The 13,952-nt window shown below is 41.3% G+C and overlaps 1 protein-coding gene across 1 annotated transcript in view; it reads right to left on the bottom strand.

The window, feature by feature from the left end:
• TMF1 (TATA element modulatory factor 1) overlaps positions 1-13,952 on the bottom strand; it is a 103,530-nt gene that overhangs the window by 44,004 nt on the left and 45,574 nt on the right. The window contains exon 6 of the mRNA XM_078776932.1: positions 4,837-4,979. Within this exon, the coding sequence (XP_078633058.1) occupies positions 4,837-4,979 (143 nt within the window). The remainder of the gene's footprint in view (positions 1-4,836; positions 4,980-13,952) is intronic.

Below are 13,952 nucleotides of genomic sequence, written 5' to 3' on the forward strand. Positions count from 1 at the left end.
AGAGGAGGAGACATACAAAAGTTTCTGTCAGGAAGTAAATTTACAACAACTGGAATTCCAGGGGAATTACACCTTCCAGGGTATTCTTTCTGTGGTCCAGGAACAAACTTGGATAAAAGATTAGATGAGGCTGACAATCCTAAACCTTGGTCTAAACCTACAAATAGGGTTGACGAAGTGTGTATGAAGCATGATATTGCTTATGGGAAAACCACTACGTTGACTGAAAAACATAAAGCCGACAGCGAAATGTTGTATAATTTGTCTTTGATACAAAATCCAACGTTGAGAGAGAAAGTTGATAGGTTTATTGTGAGAAATTTGATAAATGCTAAATTGAAACTTGGTCTTGGTTATTCCTCAAAAAACTATTAGGCTCTAATGATGCCATCAAGACTGAGGAGCTTTTGGCTGAAGAATTACACAAACCTATAATCACAAAGTTTAAAAGAAGGAAGGTTTATTCTAAATACACTGACCACATATGGTCCGCTGATTTAATTGAATTGAATAATGACAGGGGATACAGGTATGCTTTAACCGTTATTGATTTGAGGAGTAGATTTGCCTGGGTTGTCCCTTTAAAAAATAAAAGGGGTGATACTTTAATGTTAGCCTTTAAGCTAATATTTGATCGGGATAAAAGGAAACCAAAGAAGTTATGGACTGATGAGGGAACAGAGTTCTATAACAAAATATTCATGAAATTTCTTAAGGGGAAGGGTATTAAATTATACAGCACCTTTAATGAAGGAAAGGCAGTTGTTATTGAGCGTTTTAATCGTACTTTAAAAGAGAAATTATATAAAAAATTCACACAACTCGGTTCTCAAAAATGGGTGTATTTAATTCAGGATATTGTAGATAATTACAATAATACAGTTCATTCATCAACACAATCAAAACCATCAGAAACATTTACAAAATTAGAATATGAAAAGGAGATTAATTTGAGAAAGCCCAAGTTTAAAGTTGGTGATATTGTAAGAATATACAAATGGAAAAGTCATTTTGAGAAAGGTTATACACAAAAATGGACTCGTGAATTATTTAAAATCATTGATGTAATGGATACAGTCCCTTGGACCTACAAATTATATGATTTAAATGGAGAAGAAATCTTGGGTTCATTTTACTCACAAGAATTACAAAAAACACAAGTAAGCAGATAATACCCTTGAAAATAATAAATAAATAAATAAAATGTAATGGGGATACGTTTTTAAATCTGTGAACCCCAAACACAGAATCCCACAACTTTTTAGTTGGGGCTTAACTTTTGTGTGTGTATAATGGGGATACGTTTTTAAATCTGTGAACCCCAAACACAGAATCCCACAACTTTTTAGTTGGGGCTTAACTTTTGTGTGTGTATAATGGGGATACGTTTTTAAATCTGTGAACCCCAAACACAGAATCCCACAACTTTTTAGTTGGGGCTTAACTTTTGTGTGTGTATAATGGGGATACGTTTTTAAATCTGTGAACCCCAAACACAGAATCCCACAACTTTTTAGTTGGGGCTTAACTTTTGTGTGTGTATAATGGGGATACGTTTTTAAATCTGTGAACCCCAAACACAGAATCCCACAACTTTTTAGTTGGGGCTTAACTTTTGTGTGTGTATAATGGGGATACGTTTTTAAATCTGTGAACCCCAAACACAGAATCCCACAACTTTTTAGTTGGGGCTTAACTTTTGTGTGTGTGTGTATGTGCGAGTGAGTCATAATAATATACAAACCCTAACCCAACCCAAGCCCTAACCCAACCCCATCCCTAACCCAACCCCATCCCTAACCCAAACCCATCCCTAACCCAACCCATCCCTAACCCAACCCCATCCCTAACCCAACCCCATCCCTAACCCAACCCCATCCCTAACCCAACCCCATCCCTAACCCAACCCCATCCCTAACCCAACCCCAACCCTAACCCAACCCCATCCCTAACCCAACCCCATCCCTAACCCAACCCATCCCTAACCCTCACATTCAAAATCCCAACCCTAACCCAATCCCATCCCTAACCCAACCCCAACCCTAACCCTCACATTCAAAATCCCAACCCTAACCCAACCCATCCCTAACCCAACCCCATCCCTAACCCAACCCCATCCCTAACCCAACCCCAACCCTAACCCTCACATTCAAAATCCCAACCCTAACCCAACCCCATCCCTAACCCTCACATTCAAAATCCCACCCAAACCCTAACATAATCTTTCTTTTCTTCTTTTTTAAATACGTATTTCTTTTTTTTTTTTCCTCTTCCTCCAATTCTGTCTTTCAAGGCTTTTAAGTTTGAAGAAGTAGAAATGGGAAGAAAGAATTTTCCAGCATTTTCTTCCTCGAACTTTCTTGATATTGCTTAAATCAAGCGTCATTAAATAAAGAACATTGTTCATTGCTTTAGAATCCAAAGAGTCTCCAAGAGGAACCCCACAGGTAGAGTCTCCAAAATAAAACCAACTTTCCAAGTTCCCAAGGTATAACCACATTCCTGTTGAGCCTCCAAGATAGGTATCACATTCCGAGTCATCAAAACAAAACCCCCATTCCGAGTCTCCAAAAATATAACCATCTTTCCAAGTCCCCAAGGTAAAACCACAATTTTCAGAAATATTGGGGGTTTCCGTGATAAGTCTCACATAGTATAACTGCGGACCATCAGGGAAAACTTCCCTTTCCCAATTTTTTAGGGTTTCTATGATGTGTCTCACATAGTATAACTGCGGACCATCAGGGAGAATTCCCATTTCACAATTTTTTAGGGTTTCTATGATGTGTCTCACATAGTATAACTGCGGACCATCAGGGAGAACTCTCCTTGCCCAATTTTTTAGGGTTTCTATGATGTGTCTCACATAGTATAACTGCGGACCATCAGGGAGAACTCTCCTTGCCCAATTTTTTAGGGTTTCTATGATGTGTCTCACATAGTATAACTGCGGACCATCAGGGAGAACTCTCCTTGCCCAATTTTTTAGGGTTTCTATGATGTGTCTCACATAGTATAACTGCGGACCATCAGGGAGAACTCTCCTTTCCCAATTTTCAGAAATTTGTGGGTCTCCAATGTATGACTTGTATTCTGGCTCATCAAGGTAGAACTTGTTCAGTGGGTTTTGTTTTGATAACTCACAACAAGTATCATCATGGTAAAACTCTTTTTCAGGATTTTGTGGATCTCCAAGGTATAACTCTTTGGCTGGGTCATCAAGGTAGAACTCGTTCTGGGGGTCTTGGTTGTTCAAAATGTCTTCAAACAAAAAAATAACTTCATCCCAAGTTGTGTTAAAAGCAGAATTTTCATTTCGTATCTCAGATACAATTTCCTGTGAAAGAAAATAACAATGTATTAATTTAATACAATATTTTTTATTTGTATAAATCAAGCTCTATGAATATTAAAATAAACTTTGTTAACTCTTACACGAGTCTCATCTTAAAAAAAAAAAAAAAAAAAAAAAAAAAAAAATTAAATAAATAAATAAATAAATAAACAAACTTACCTCCATTGATAAGAGGTTCGAGTCCAGTTCATCAATCTGAAGGTTGAGTTCTACACAGGTAGTAGGACTCCATGGAATAGCAAAGTTATCCCATTCCATTTCGGCATAGTAGTCCATTCTCAAGTGAAGCAGAAAGCGTGTTTGAAAAAGCCTGTGTGGTCGGTGCCTTTTATAAGGACTGGGTGTGTCTTCCTGTGGAAATTCCCTGGGCGTGGCTTAACTGGAAATGATGTGATGGAAATTCCCTGAAAATGATGTAATGTATTACCTGGAAATGATACAATGCTGAAGAGTTTATAAAGTGGGTGGGACTTAGCAAAAGTGGGAGGAGCTTAGCAAAGTGGGCGGGGCTTAGTAAAAAGTGGGCGTGGCTTAACAAAAGTGGGCGGGGCTTAGTAAAAAATGGGCGTGGTTTGCCAAAAAGTGGGCGGAGCTTACCAAAAAATGGTATGTGGCACTGGAGGCGCTCAAACAAGAACATTGAGGGAGGTTTACCATTTTATCTTAGCTCAGTTAAAATATCTTAATAAAGAACCAAACTCAAACATATTTTTTGTTAATATATTAGATGGTGAAGAGAGTTGTAGGAGAATTAAATTATTTCCCACGCATAAACAAATATTTGTAGGGTCGTTGTTTGAGTGGGTTATATTCACCAGATGATATTAAGAGTAAAAGGTTAAAAGGTCCATGAGGTCAGAAGGATCACAGGTGTTTAAGTGGTCTAATGAATAAGGATAACATGTCAAAAGGTTAGAAGGTTCGTAAAGAACAGGGTGAGAGAAATAGAGGTCTTTAGGGGCAATGAGGGAGGGAAAGAATTAATATGGAAGTGAATGGGTCAATGTTTGAGTGGGTCAAAGATTAATCTGCCAGATGATATGTAGAAGAAGGATGATAGGTCTATAAGAGAAAACAAATATTTGTAGTGTTTGAGTGGTCTAATGAACAACATTAAGGATAGGTACTACAGACAAAAGGTTCATAAAGATGAGGGTGGGAGAAATAGAGGTGTTTATGATTTTTGAAAAAGACAAGGGGGTAAATGACATTAGATAGGGATTTCCCATGTTAAACGGAGGTGTCCCAGAAGCAACATTATTACACTACTGAGGTGAATAAGGTAAACAAGCCACGTGCTCAATGGAAAAACACTTGAGCTGGACAGAGATGCAACAGTCAATTAAAATTTTATTCACCTCCCGATAAAACTACCTCGGCTAGGATTATGAACAAGGAACTCTTCAGCACGATGGATACACATCAGGAAACTCGCCGGAACGTTTTACCAAATGGAATTAACCGGTCTGTGGAACACTAGCCTGCTGGAAATCGAGGAGCTTTTCTTCCACCGAGGCAACTCGCTTGCTTTGCTTGGTCTGCAGCGCTTCGTGCTCCTTTTCTTTCGCGCGGAGTTTCTTGATGATGGTGGAGTTCTGCAGTTGTTGCTTGGAAAGTTTGTCTCCTGTAAGAATAAGCATTAAAATAAGTCTGGGCCGTGCTGAAAAACTTCTAATGCACGTTTCTTTAATCATGCCTTTTTTTTTTGGTATACAAGACCGAGGCTCATGTAAGAGCTATCACATTGAATACACATGAGCACATTAAACACAAAAAACATAAACGGACACATAAAACATATAATATGGGGAGTGGGAGACAATATGGGGAGAGAAGCACAACAGAGGGGAAAGAGAGAAGCACAACACAACAGAGAGGGAAGCACACAAGCACAACAGTAGAGAACAGGGACATAAGAAGGTCTGTGGAAGGGAGAGGGCTGGGCAGGGGGGGTTGAGGGAGGGGGGAGGAGAAGGGGTACACGGTATAAAACAAATTGACAGGACTAGAAATTTCAGGAATGACGTCGGAGATTGAAAGAGGTGGATTTGGGGTGTATCAATGGGGGTAGAAAATATCAAGGTTTTGGATGGGGGAGATGGTGGTGAACAGCTGTTTTAAAGACCTGGAGGGAGGAGTGGGATTGAAGAGAGTGAGGGAGTTTGTTCCAGAGGCAGGAGAAAAGAGGAATGAAAGAGTTTGGCACTTCATATCAAACGATGCATCAACAAAACAGATAAATTTGCACAACTCTTGACAAAGTAACAGTGAAATGATCAAATCTTTCCAACTTAAGTTATGCGACGTTAAACCTGAGACCCCAAAACTTGCGGTCTGGGTGAAACTCTTACAGTAAGACTGGGTGATAAAAAAATAATCCATGCGGAATGCTATGCACGAGTGGGAGGCCAAATGAAAATAACGCGGAAACGGCGAATGCTAAACAATGAACTCATAAATTCCACATTCCTGTGCCACCTTCAGTTGAACATCAGGCATTAACAGCCGGTTCGTGAAGGATTTGGCCAAAAACATATCTTACTGCAGCTGAATGTTTACATACGGTTAATGGCGAAACTACAGATGCCAAATCCACGAATGTCACAGGTGGAAACCACTGAACTATAACACTACGTGGAACGGACAGTCTGCGAACACACACACAAAAGGCCCATAGGCAGTGAGTTTTACATGAAGCCACGGGATCGCAATGCATTATGGGATTTAGTCACGCAAAAAGCGTATTGCTTTTGTATCGCTGTGATTGAACGACGTACACATCTTGCAAGATTTATATAGAGATTTCTTTCATAATTGCACATTTGTTCTTAGTTGTTTCACTTCGGAAACATGATACGAAACAGGCATTCTCCTCACTAGCAGGAAAAGTGACCAGAAACAGAGAAACTGGAAAGGAGACTATCATCGCCTTGATGTTGGACGAGATGTCTATTCACAAGCATGTGGAATTTGCTGAAGGCAAATATCATGGCTATGTAGATGTTGGAAATGGTGCAACAGATGATGCCACCCCATTAGCTAAAGATGCCCTTGTTCTCATGGCAGTCTCAGTGAATGAATCTTGGAAAATACCATTAGCATATTTCCTCATAGATGGAATGACGGGAGCAGAAAGGGCAAATTTGGTTCTGGAATGTCTGTTGCGACTGAATAACATTGGTGTACGTGCTGTGTCATTAACGTGCGATGGGCCATCCTGCCATATTGCAATGATGAAGGTACTAGGAGCAAACGTGAACATCAATGGAATGGATCCTTCATTTCCACACCCAGCTGACCCTTCCGTGCGCGTATATGTGATACTTGACGTCTGCCATATGCTGAAACTACTTCGCAATTCATTTGCAGATGGTGGGATTTTTAGAACGCAGGATGGTCAAAGTGTGAAATGGACATACATTGAAGAGCTTCACAAACTTCAAGGATCTGAAGGACTCCGACTTGGGAACAAGGTAAAAAATGCCCACATTCAGTGGAGAACGCAGAAAATGAAAGTGAACCTGGCAGCACAAATATTCAGTGCCAGTGTTGCTGATGCTCTGCAATATTGCGAAGAAAAACTTCAACTTCCACAATTCCAGGGCTGCAGTGCAACTATAGAGTTTCTTCGGCATGTTGATTCAGCCTTCGATGCTTTAAACAGCAGAAATCCGTTTGGAAGGGGGCTGAAAGCACCATTGAAAGGGGACAACCATGCATCCATTCAACAACGATTGCATGATGCTGAAGTCTTCCTTCTCGGTCTCAAAGATGGATCTGGTAGGAAAATGTGTGAAGGACCAAGAAAGACTGGTTTTGTTGGCTTCGTTGTTAGCATCAGAAGCATTTTAAACATGTATCAAGAACTTGTCGCACCAACCGATGCCCCACTCAAATACCTACTAACGTATAAATTCTCTCAGGATCACATTGAATTGTTCTTTTCCGCCCTCAGAGCACGTGGAGGATTCAACAACAACCCCACTGCAAGACAGTTCAAAGCTGCATACAAACGCCTGTTGATGAGACATCACATAAAAAATGGCACTGGGAACTGTATTCTTCGTGATGACACAGCCATTCTTCACACTGAGAGCGTCAATGATGTCACAACTATGAACATTACTCGAAAGTATGATCTCATTCCCAGACAACCCAGCAAGACAGATCATGACTACAGTGACATGCCACATATTGAGCCCTTATCAGAATATAAGGATGCGGCTGTCAACTACATCAGTGGATACATTGTGAAATCTCTTAGGCTGCATATGGACTGTATGGAATGTGCCAATGCAATGTCATCTTCTAATGGCAATGCTCATGACTTTGTCACCATGAAAGATCGCGGGAGGCTGCAGAGGCCATCAGCTAGCGTAGTATCTGTATGTAGAGAAACAGAGAAATGTTTCCAGCGACTTCTAAGAATAACTCAAGGAAAGCTTCCTCAAGGCCGTGGAGTGACATCTGCTATCTCTTCCTCAGTTCTGGAGAACACAAGCCACATGAACTTATTTCCTCAGTTGCACCGTCACCAGTTTGATACTACAATTGACAACAACCACATTCACAGCCTGATCAAGAAAATTGCATCACGGTATGGACAGATCAAGCTCTACCACTTAGGAAGGGTAAAAACAGATGCTGCTACCGGGCCCAAAGTAAGGAAGCTCCTAGCCAAAACAATTTTGTTTCGTCATCAGTAGACATGGACTTTATATTATGTAGAAAATGATAATAAATTGGATTTTTTTATTTATTAGCATACAACATCCAGATATTTCAAAGACATGTATGATCTTAATGATAGTGAAAATTATTGTCACTGGTAATTTTTTTAATAGTATGAAGCTTTGACACTTGACTGTGTACAGTAATTTGCCTTGTTATTTGTATAACTACAGTTGAAAGTTCTTGCCTCACTCTCATCAGCTCATTTCTGAAATGCAACATATTTGTTACTGTATACACTGTACAGAAAATGTTCATGTACCTATCATGGACATTTATGCATGTTTACTCACTATTATATCTATGTATGTGTACATGTATGAAGTATATGATGCAATTTAAGCGCTTTGTTGTGCTACACTTCCTTTAATTTTTTTTGACATGTTTATTGTAATTTGCTTTGTGTGTGAATTATGGACAGTATGCCACAAAATTACCTAAACTCGACCTTGATAGCCATGTTTTGCCTTGTATTTTGTGCAAGTACAGTGTACATTACAGTATTAGTCATGTGTGTAACATTGATAATCATGGATTCAATATTTTTAGTACGTTCTTGCGATGAAAATAATGGCAAAATTTATCTTGGAAAACTTACACCTACCCACAAAGGCTATGGGGGCATTCATTTTTCTGGGTGCATACGATAGGGGGCGCCATACATGTCGGTGGCTTCAGCGGATCACGGGCACCGTCCGTTCCACGTAGTGTTATAGTTCAGTGGTGGAAACCCTCACGTCATGTGCTCATTCTGCTTTCAATTCAATCTCTATATTTTCATTCCAATCATGAATTAATGCTATAGCATTAATATAACAAAATACAATGTTAAAAACACTCATGAGGTAAACAAATATTGACCAATCTGACATGATAACCAATGCAGACGAATCTGCCGGTGAGAAAGGGTGAATATGAAACACTTCGTATGGATCGAGAGTCAAAATCATAATTGTATTGAGTAATTGATGAAACTTCACACCCACCTTAAAATAGATAAAAGCGGCGTCGTTCAGGTGGAAACTCAAAATCACAATTGTATTGAGATATTATCAAACGAGCGAATCTACTTCATCGTTTGTACTTCCGGATCAGGAGCAGCTTTGTATCCATTGAAAGTCAAAATCATAATTGTATTGAGGAATTTATGAAACCCTCTATATACCTTGTGATAAGATAGAGGGGGATTAAAGTTAATTAACCGTGTGTAAAAAAAAAAACAACCCCTGTAACCATCCACTGGGGGCACCAGGTTAGAGTTCACATGAGCTCAGAAGAGCGAAGCAGAAAGCAGAGGGATTCTGCCAGGCAGTGAGAGAGGGAGGTGGAGCTATGATCGTCTGACGGATTGGGGTAGAGCCCAACGCCAGGAGGGGTGGAGAGTTGTTCAGGGAGATGAGGGAGGAGCCAGTAGCTCTCAGTTCGGTGCTTGGAGAAGCGGGGACAGTCCTGAGGGGATTGCAAGAGAACTGAGGAGATCAAGGGAGTGTTGTGACAAGGACTGAGAGCTCGGAGGAGATTTGGAGAGCGCCAGAGAGTGTTCCAGGGTCGCGCTCTGATAGGAAAAACTGCATGAGTTCTGAGGAGAATTGGTGGGCTAGGAGGAGGAGAGCTAAAAGGAGGTCATTCTGCCTGCCTGGTTTCGCCCCAGTGTTGTCCTCGTCTTCCCCCATTGCCTGTTCATCCTCCTGCTCATCTCCTCATCACCTCTTTGTTATCCTGATGGGTCCTCATCGTCCTGCTCATCTCATCGCCTGCTCCATGCCCATCCTCCACTCCCCCGCTGCCTCCAGAGATAAGTCACCCTGTCTTGTTCTCCCCACCTCATCTATGCTTGTGACTGGAGAGAGTCACCTTAGTTTTTATAGTATTTGTTTTACCATTGGTTATACCTCAGTATATATAGTTATTATTAGTAACGTATTATCGGCCAAGCCGAGCAACATACATATACACATCGATCATTGATCGTGAACCGGAAAATAGAATAAATTACTGATATTTAGTGACTCGAAAGGTTCTTTATCAACAACTTATTTTCTCGTGCTTCTGCTGACCTGTCTGCAAGGTGTATAAATCAAATTCCCGAGTGTGAATCACAGGTGAGCCCGTCCTGAGGTAATTAGCGATTGGGAACGATTCAGAACCTGTAGGTAAATAACCCTTTGGTAATTTCCCTAACAGTTTTCTGGACGACAGACTGCCGGAAGGGCACATGTATTGCAGCGCAATACTCAGAATGCTTGTTAGTCCCCTACCAGTCCCCTACCCCATCCAAAACCTTGATCTTTTCTACCCCCGCTAATTTCACCCCAATTCCACTTTTTGAAATACCAACTTTTGTCCTGGAAGTCCTTGGTGTCCTTGTGCTTTATACTTCTCCCTCCCCCCCCCCCCCTTCCCACGCCTCCTCCCCCCGGGCCCTCTCCCTTCCACACATCTCCCTGCTCTCGGATGTTGTGTGTGTGTGCTTCCCCTTTTCTCCCCATCTTGTCTTCCGCTCCCTCTTTTTGTGTATTTTGTTTGTCTGGTCGATTTGTTTGTGAAGTTAATGTTAGCTCTTTCACGAGCCTCGATTCAGTATACAAAAAAAATAAAAAAAATAAAAAAATAAACAGTGTACAGTTGAGGGGACTATAGGTTTGCACGCCGTTCGTCAGTCCGTCAGTCCGTCCGTCCGTCAGTCAGTCTGTCCGTCAGTCAGTCCGTCCGTCAGTCCATCAGTCCGTCAGTCCATCATGCAAAGAACAGTTTTCCGGACTTTTTTTCTAAACGCTTAAAGCTAATGATTTCAAGCTTGGTACATGGTTTCCTCATGATAAGTTACAGATCAAGTTCGAACCTCACGACGTTTCGATCATTTTTGACAAAGTTATGGCACTTTGAACTTTGTGAATTCTGATAATTCTGATGTTCCTTGACTGAGTGCCATTTAAAGTTTTAATTTCCTTTAAAAAATATTTTCTGTGCATTAATAGGACCGATTGAGATCAAATTTTCACCGTAGGGGGGACTCGGTCTGTAGAATATTTTAATGCTAATTACGACGTCACAGGTCAAGTGGTTCGGCCGCCATATTGTTTTTCGTGAAAACACGAAAACTCCTTTTTCTCTGCAACGGCTGAACAGATCGAAGCCAAACTTTGCAAGCAGAATCGCATACCCATGATGAACAAAAAAGTCAGCGAGCACGACGTCATGCGTCACATGGTTTCAGAGTTATGTCGTTTTTAAGCATGAACCTTTAAAACCAAGCTCTTCCCTCATTTTTGATCCAATCGAGGGGAAACTTCACAGATCTGTTCAGCATGTCAATCTACTAAAATGTCCTTTTGGAATTTGCGATAGGGCACGTGGTTTGGCAGATATCGTTAATTAAACGAAAATATTTTAAAAAATGGATATCTCTTGAATCACTAGTACCTCAGACCGTGAGTTGGTAATTATATAATTCACACAGTGCAATACGTGCAGGCCGCTCCACAGAGCGACCTTGTCAACGAGGCGAGGCGTGACACACATGTGTCTCAGCATACCTCAGATCAAGTTTGAAAGCAAGCATCAACCGTGCATAAATTTGCATATTCGATCATTTTTGACAAAGTTATGGCACTTTGAACTTTGGTAGGGGACATGTATTGCAGCGCAATACTCAGAATGCTTGTTGAATTAATTTTCCCTGGTTGTTATTTGTTTGGGAATAAATTGCTTTTATAAAATCTTTAAGGACCTCCTCAGGTCTGTGAGAGCATATCCTGCCAATAGGTGAACATAGCCTCGAGAGATAAAGCCTGTTTAAGCCTATGCGTTCAGGGCGGTGTTATCCGGCCCGTGAACACGACAATATTGTCACGCAACTCCGATTAACATCAGAGTTGCGGATAGCCTAAACGGTCTTATTGGAGGCAACTACCCAAACACGGATTCGGCTATGGCCACGCGGGAGGAAGAAGGAAAATGGAGGCTGCGGCGAAAGCACTTAACTGCAGCACGCCGGCATAGCTTCGGTCCTGTAAGAGGAAATTAACTCAAGTGGGCACAGGTTTGAATGGGGATGCAAAATAATACAAAGGTTTATTCAATAACAGGCAGGGACAGGAAAATACATGCCGATAATAAAATAAGGTAGCTAAATTGGGATCCCACACACAACAGATATCAAATACAAGACGAGGGAATATGAATACTAAAATAACACGTCTTTCATGTAAAGTGTATTCGTGGATACGGCCTTATCTCGTCCTTGTCGTCTTGGTGGCTGCCGTCCAACACCGCTCCGTTCGGCCTCGATCGCACACCACGAGGTCCCTCGCTCCAAGTCCCACAAGGCCTCTCAGCAGGACAGCGAGCTCCACTCGGGCTACACCTCAGCCCCACTCGGGTCGGGATCTCTGAACGACTCGACCGGGCTGCTCAAAACAACCCCTCGTATCGACTCGCTCTTTTTCCAACTGCTCGGGATCAAATGCGCTGAACTGCCCGTGCACACCTCAAACGAACTCTCTCCACTCGTGCGCACCTTAAACGAACCCTCCCGTAAAAAATGGCGCCCGGCCCTCGTTAATCTCGATCTTCCCCTAGACGTCAGCCCTGGCGCGCTGCCAACCAATCAGAGCCTCCACCGACTCGCCTGGTGTACGCCCACTGTGCCACTCCCACTCTCGTTCTCTGTTCCTTGTGTTATAGCACGTGCTATGCGAGGTGGATAGGCCTCTCGGAGGTGTAAATGGTGGCGGCCATTATCGGTGGTGTCCTAGCCTGGTTTCTTCCTAAGTCATGTCAGGGGGGAGGGCGTTATTCGTGTTGTACTAAGTAACTAAGGGATCCTAACTAAGTGCCTAAGTGGTGTGCAGTGCCAAAATGGACAAAGGTTTGGCTAACCAGGTGAGGACACACAGGGGCTTATTCTTAATCCCTACACTACCTATCACTCGAATCTCCTGGTAGATTCACAATTATAAATCTTAACCGACAAAACGCCTACACATGACTTATTACAGGAAGTGTTCCTTACCGCGACATCTCGAAGCATGTTACCTACTCAGATCTATTCTGCTCTATATATCACTACCCAAATTCATAACAATATGTTTATACTGTAGACAGGTGTGTGCCTTTCCAAATCATGTCCAATCAATTGAATTTACCACAGGTGGACTCCAATCAAGGTGTAGAAACATCTCAAAGATGATCAAGAGAAATGGGAGGTACCTGAGCTAAATTTCAAGTGTCATAGCAAAGGGTCTGAATACTTATGTCAATGTGATATTTCAGTTTTTTCTTTTTAATAAATTAGCAAAACTTTATAAAATCCTGTTTTCTCTTTGTCATTATGGGGTATTGAGTGTAGATTGATGAGGGAAAACATGAATTTAAACGATTTCAGCATAAGGCTGCAACATAACAAAATGTGAAAAAAGTGAAGGGGTCTGAATACTTTCTGAATGCACTGCATAGATATATAAACTAGGAGTACCCGGCAACGCGGGGAGGGAGGAGGCAGGAGAGGGAGGGTGAGTATGAATATGGAGATGGAGCTTAATTATGAGAATATGGAGAAGGCAAATTAATAATTTTGTCAAAAGGTCAAAGGTCAGCATCACATAAAATCATCAATTTTCCTGCGATTGCCCTAAAATTTTAAGAACTTGCATATTGGGTCAATTAGCATAGATGAAGTATACAAAAACGGCAACACAAAGATTTACCTTTAAATAGTCTTCTATAAATGTGAAAATCAAGCAGAAAATCAGCGAAATGTGGAAACCACTGAGCACAGACAGAATGTCGACTTTACATTTGCAATGAAATAGTTCGACATGGCGGACGTTTGATTTGAGTTCCAAACACGTTTGATTTATTGTTT

This window comes from Myxine glutinosa, chromosome 4 (genome assembly GCF_964187855.1).
Source record: "Myxine glutinosa chromosome 4, kmMyxGlut1.1, whole genome shotgun sequence".
Taxonomy (NCBI): Eukaryota; Metazoa; Chordata; class Myxini; order Myxiniformes; family Myxinidae; genus Myxine; species Myxine glutinosa.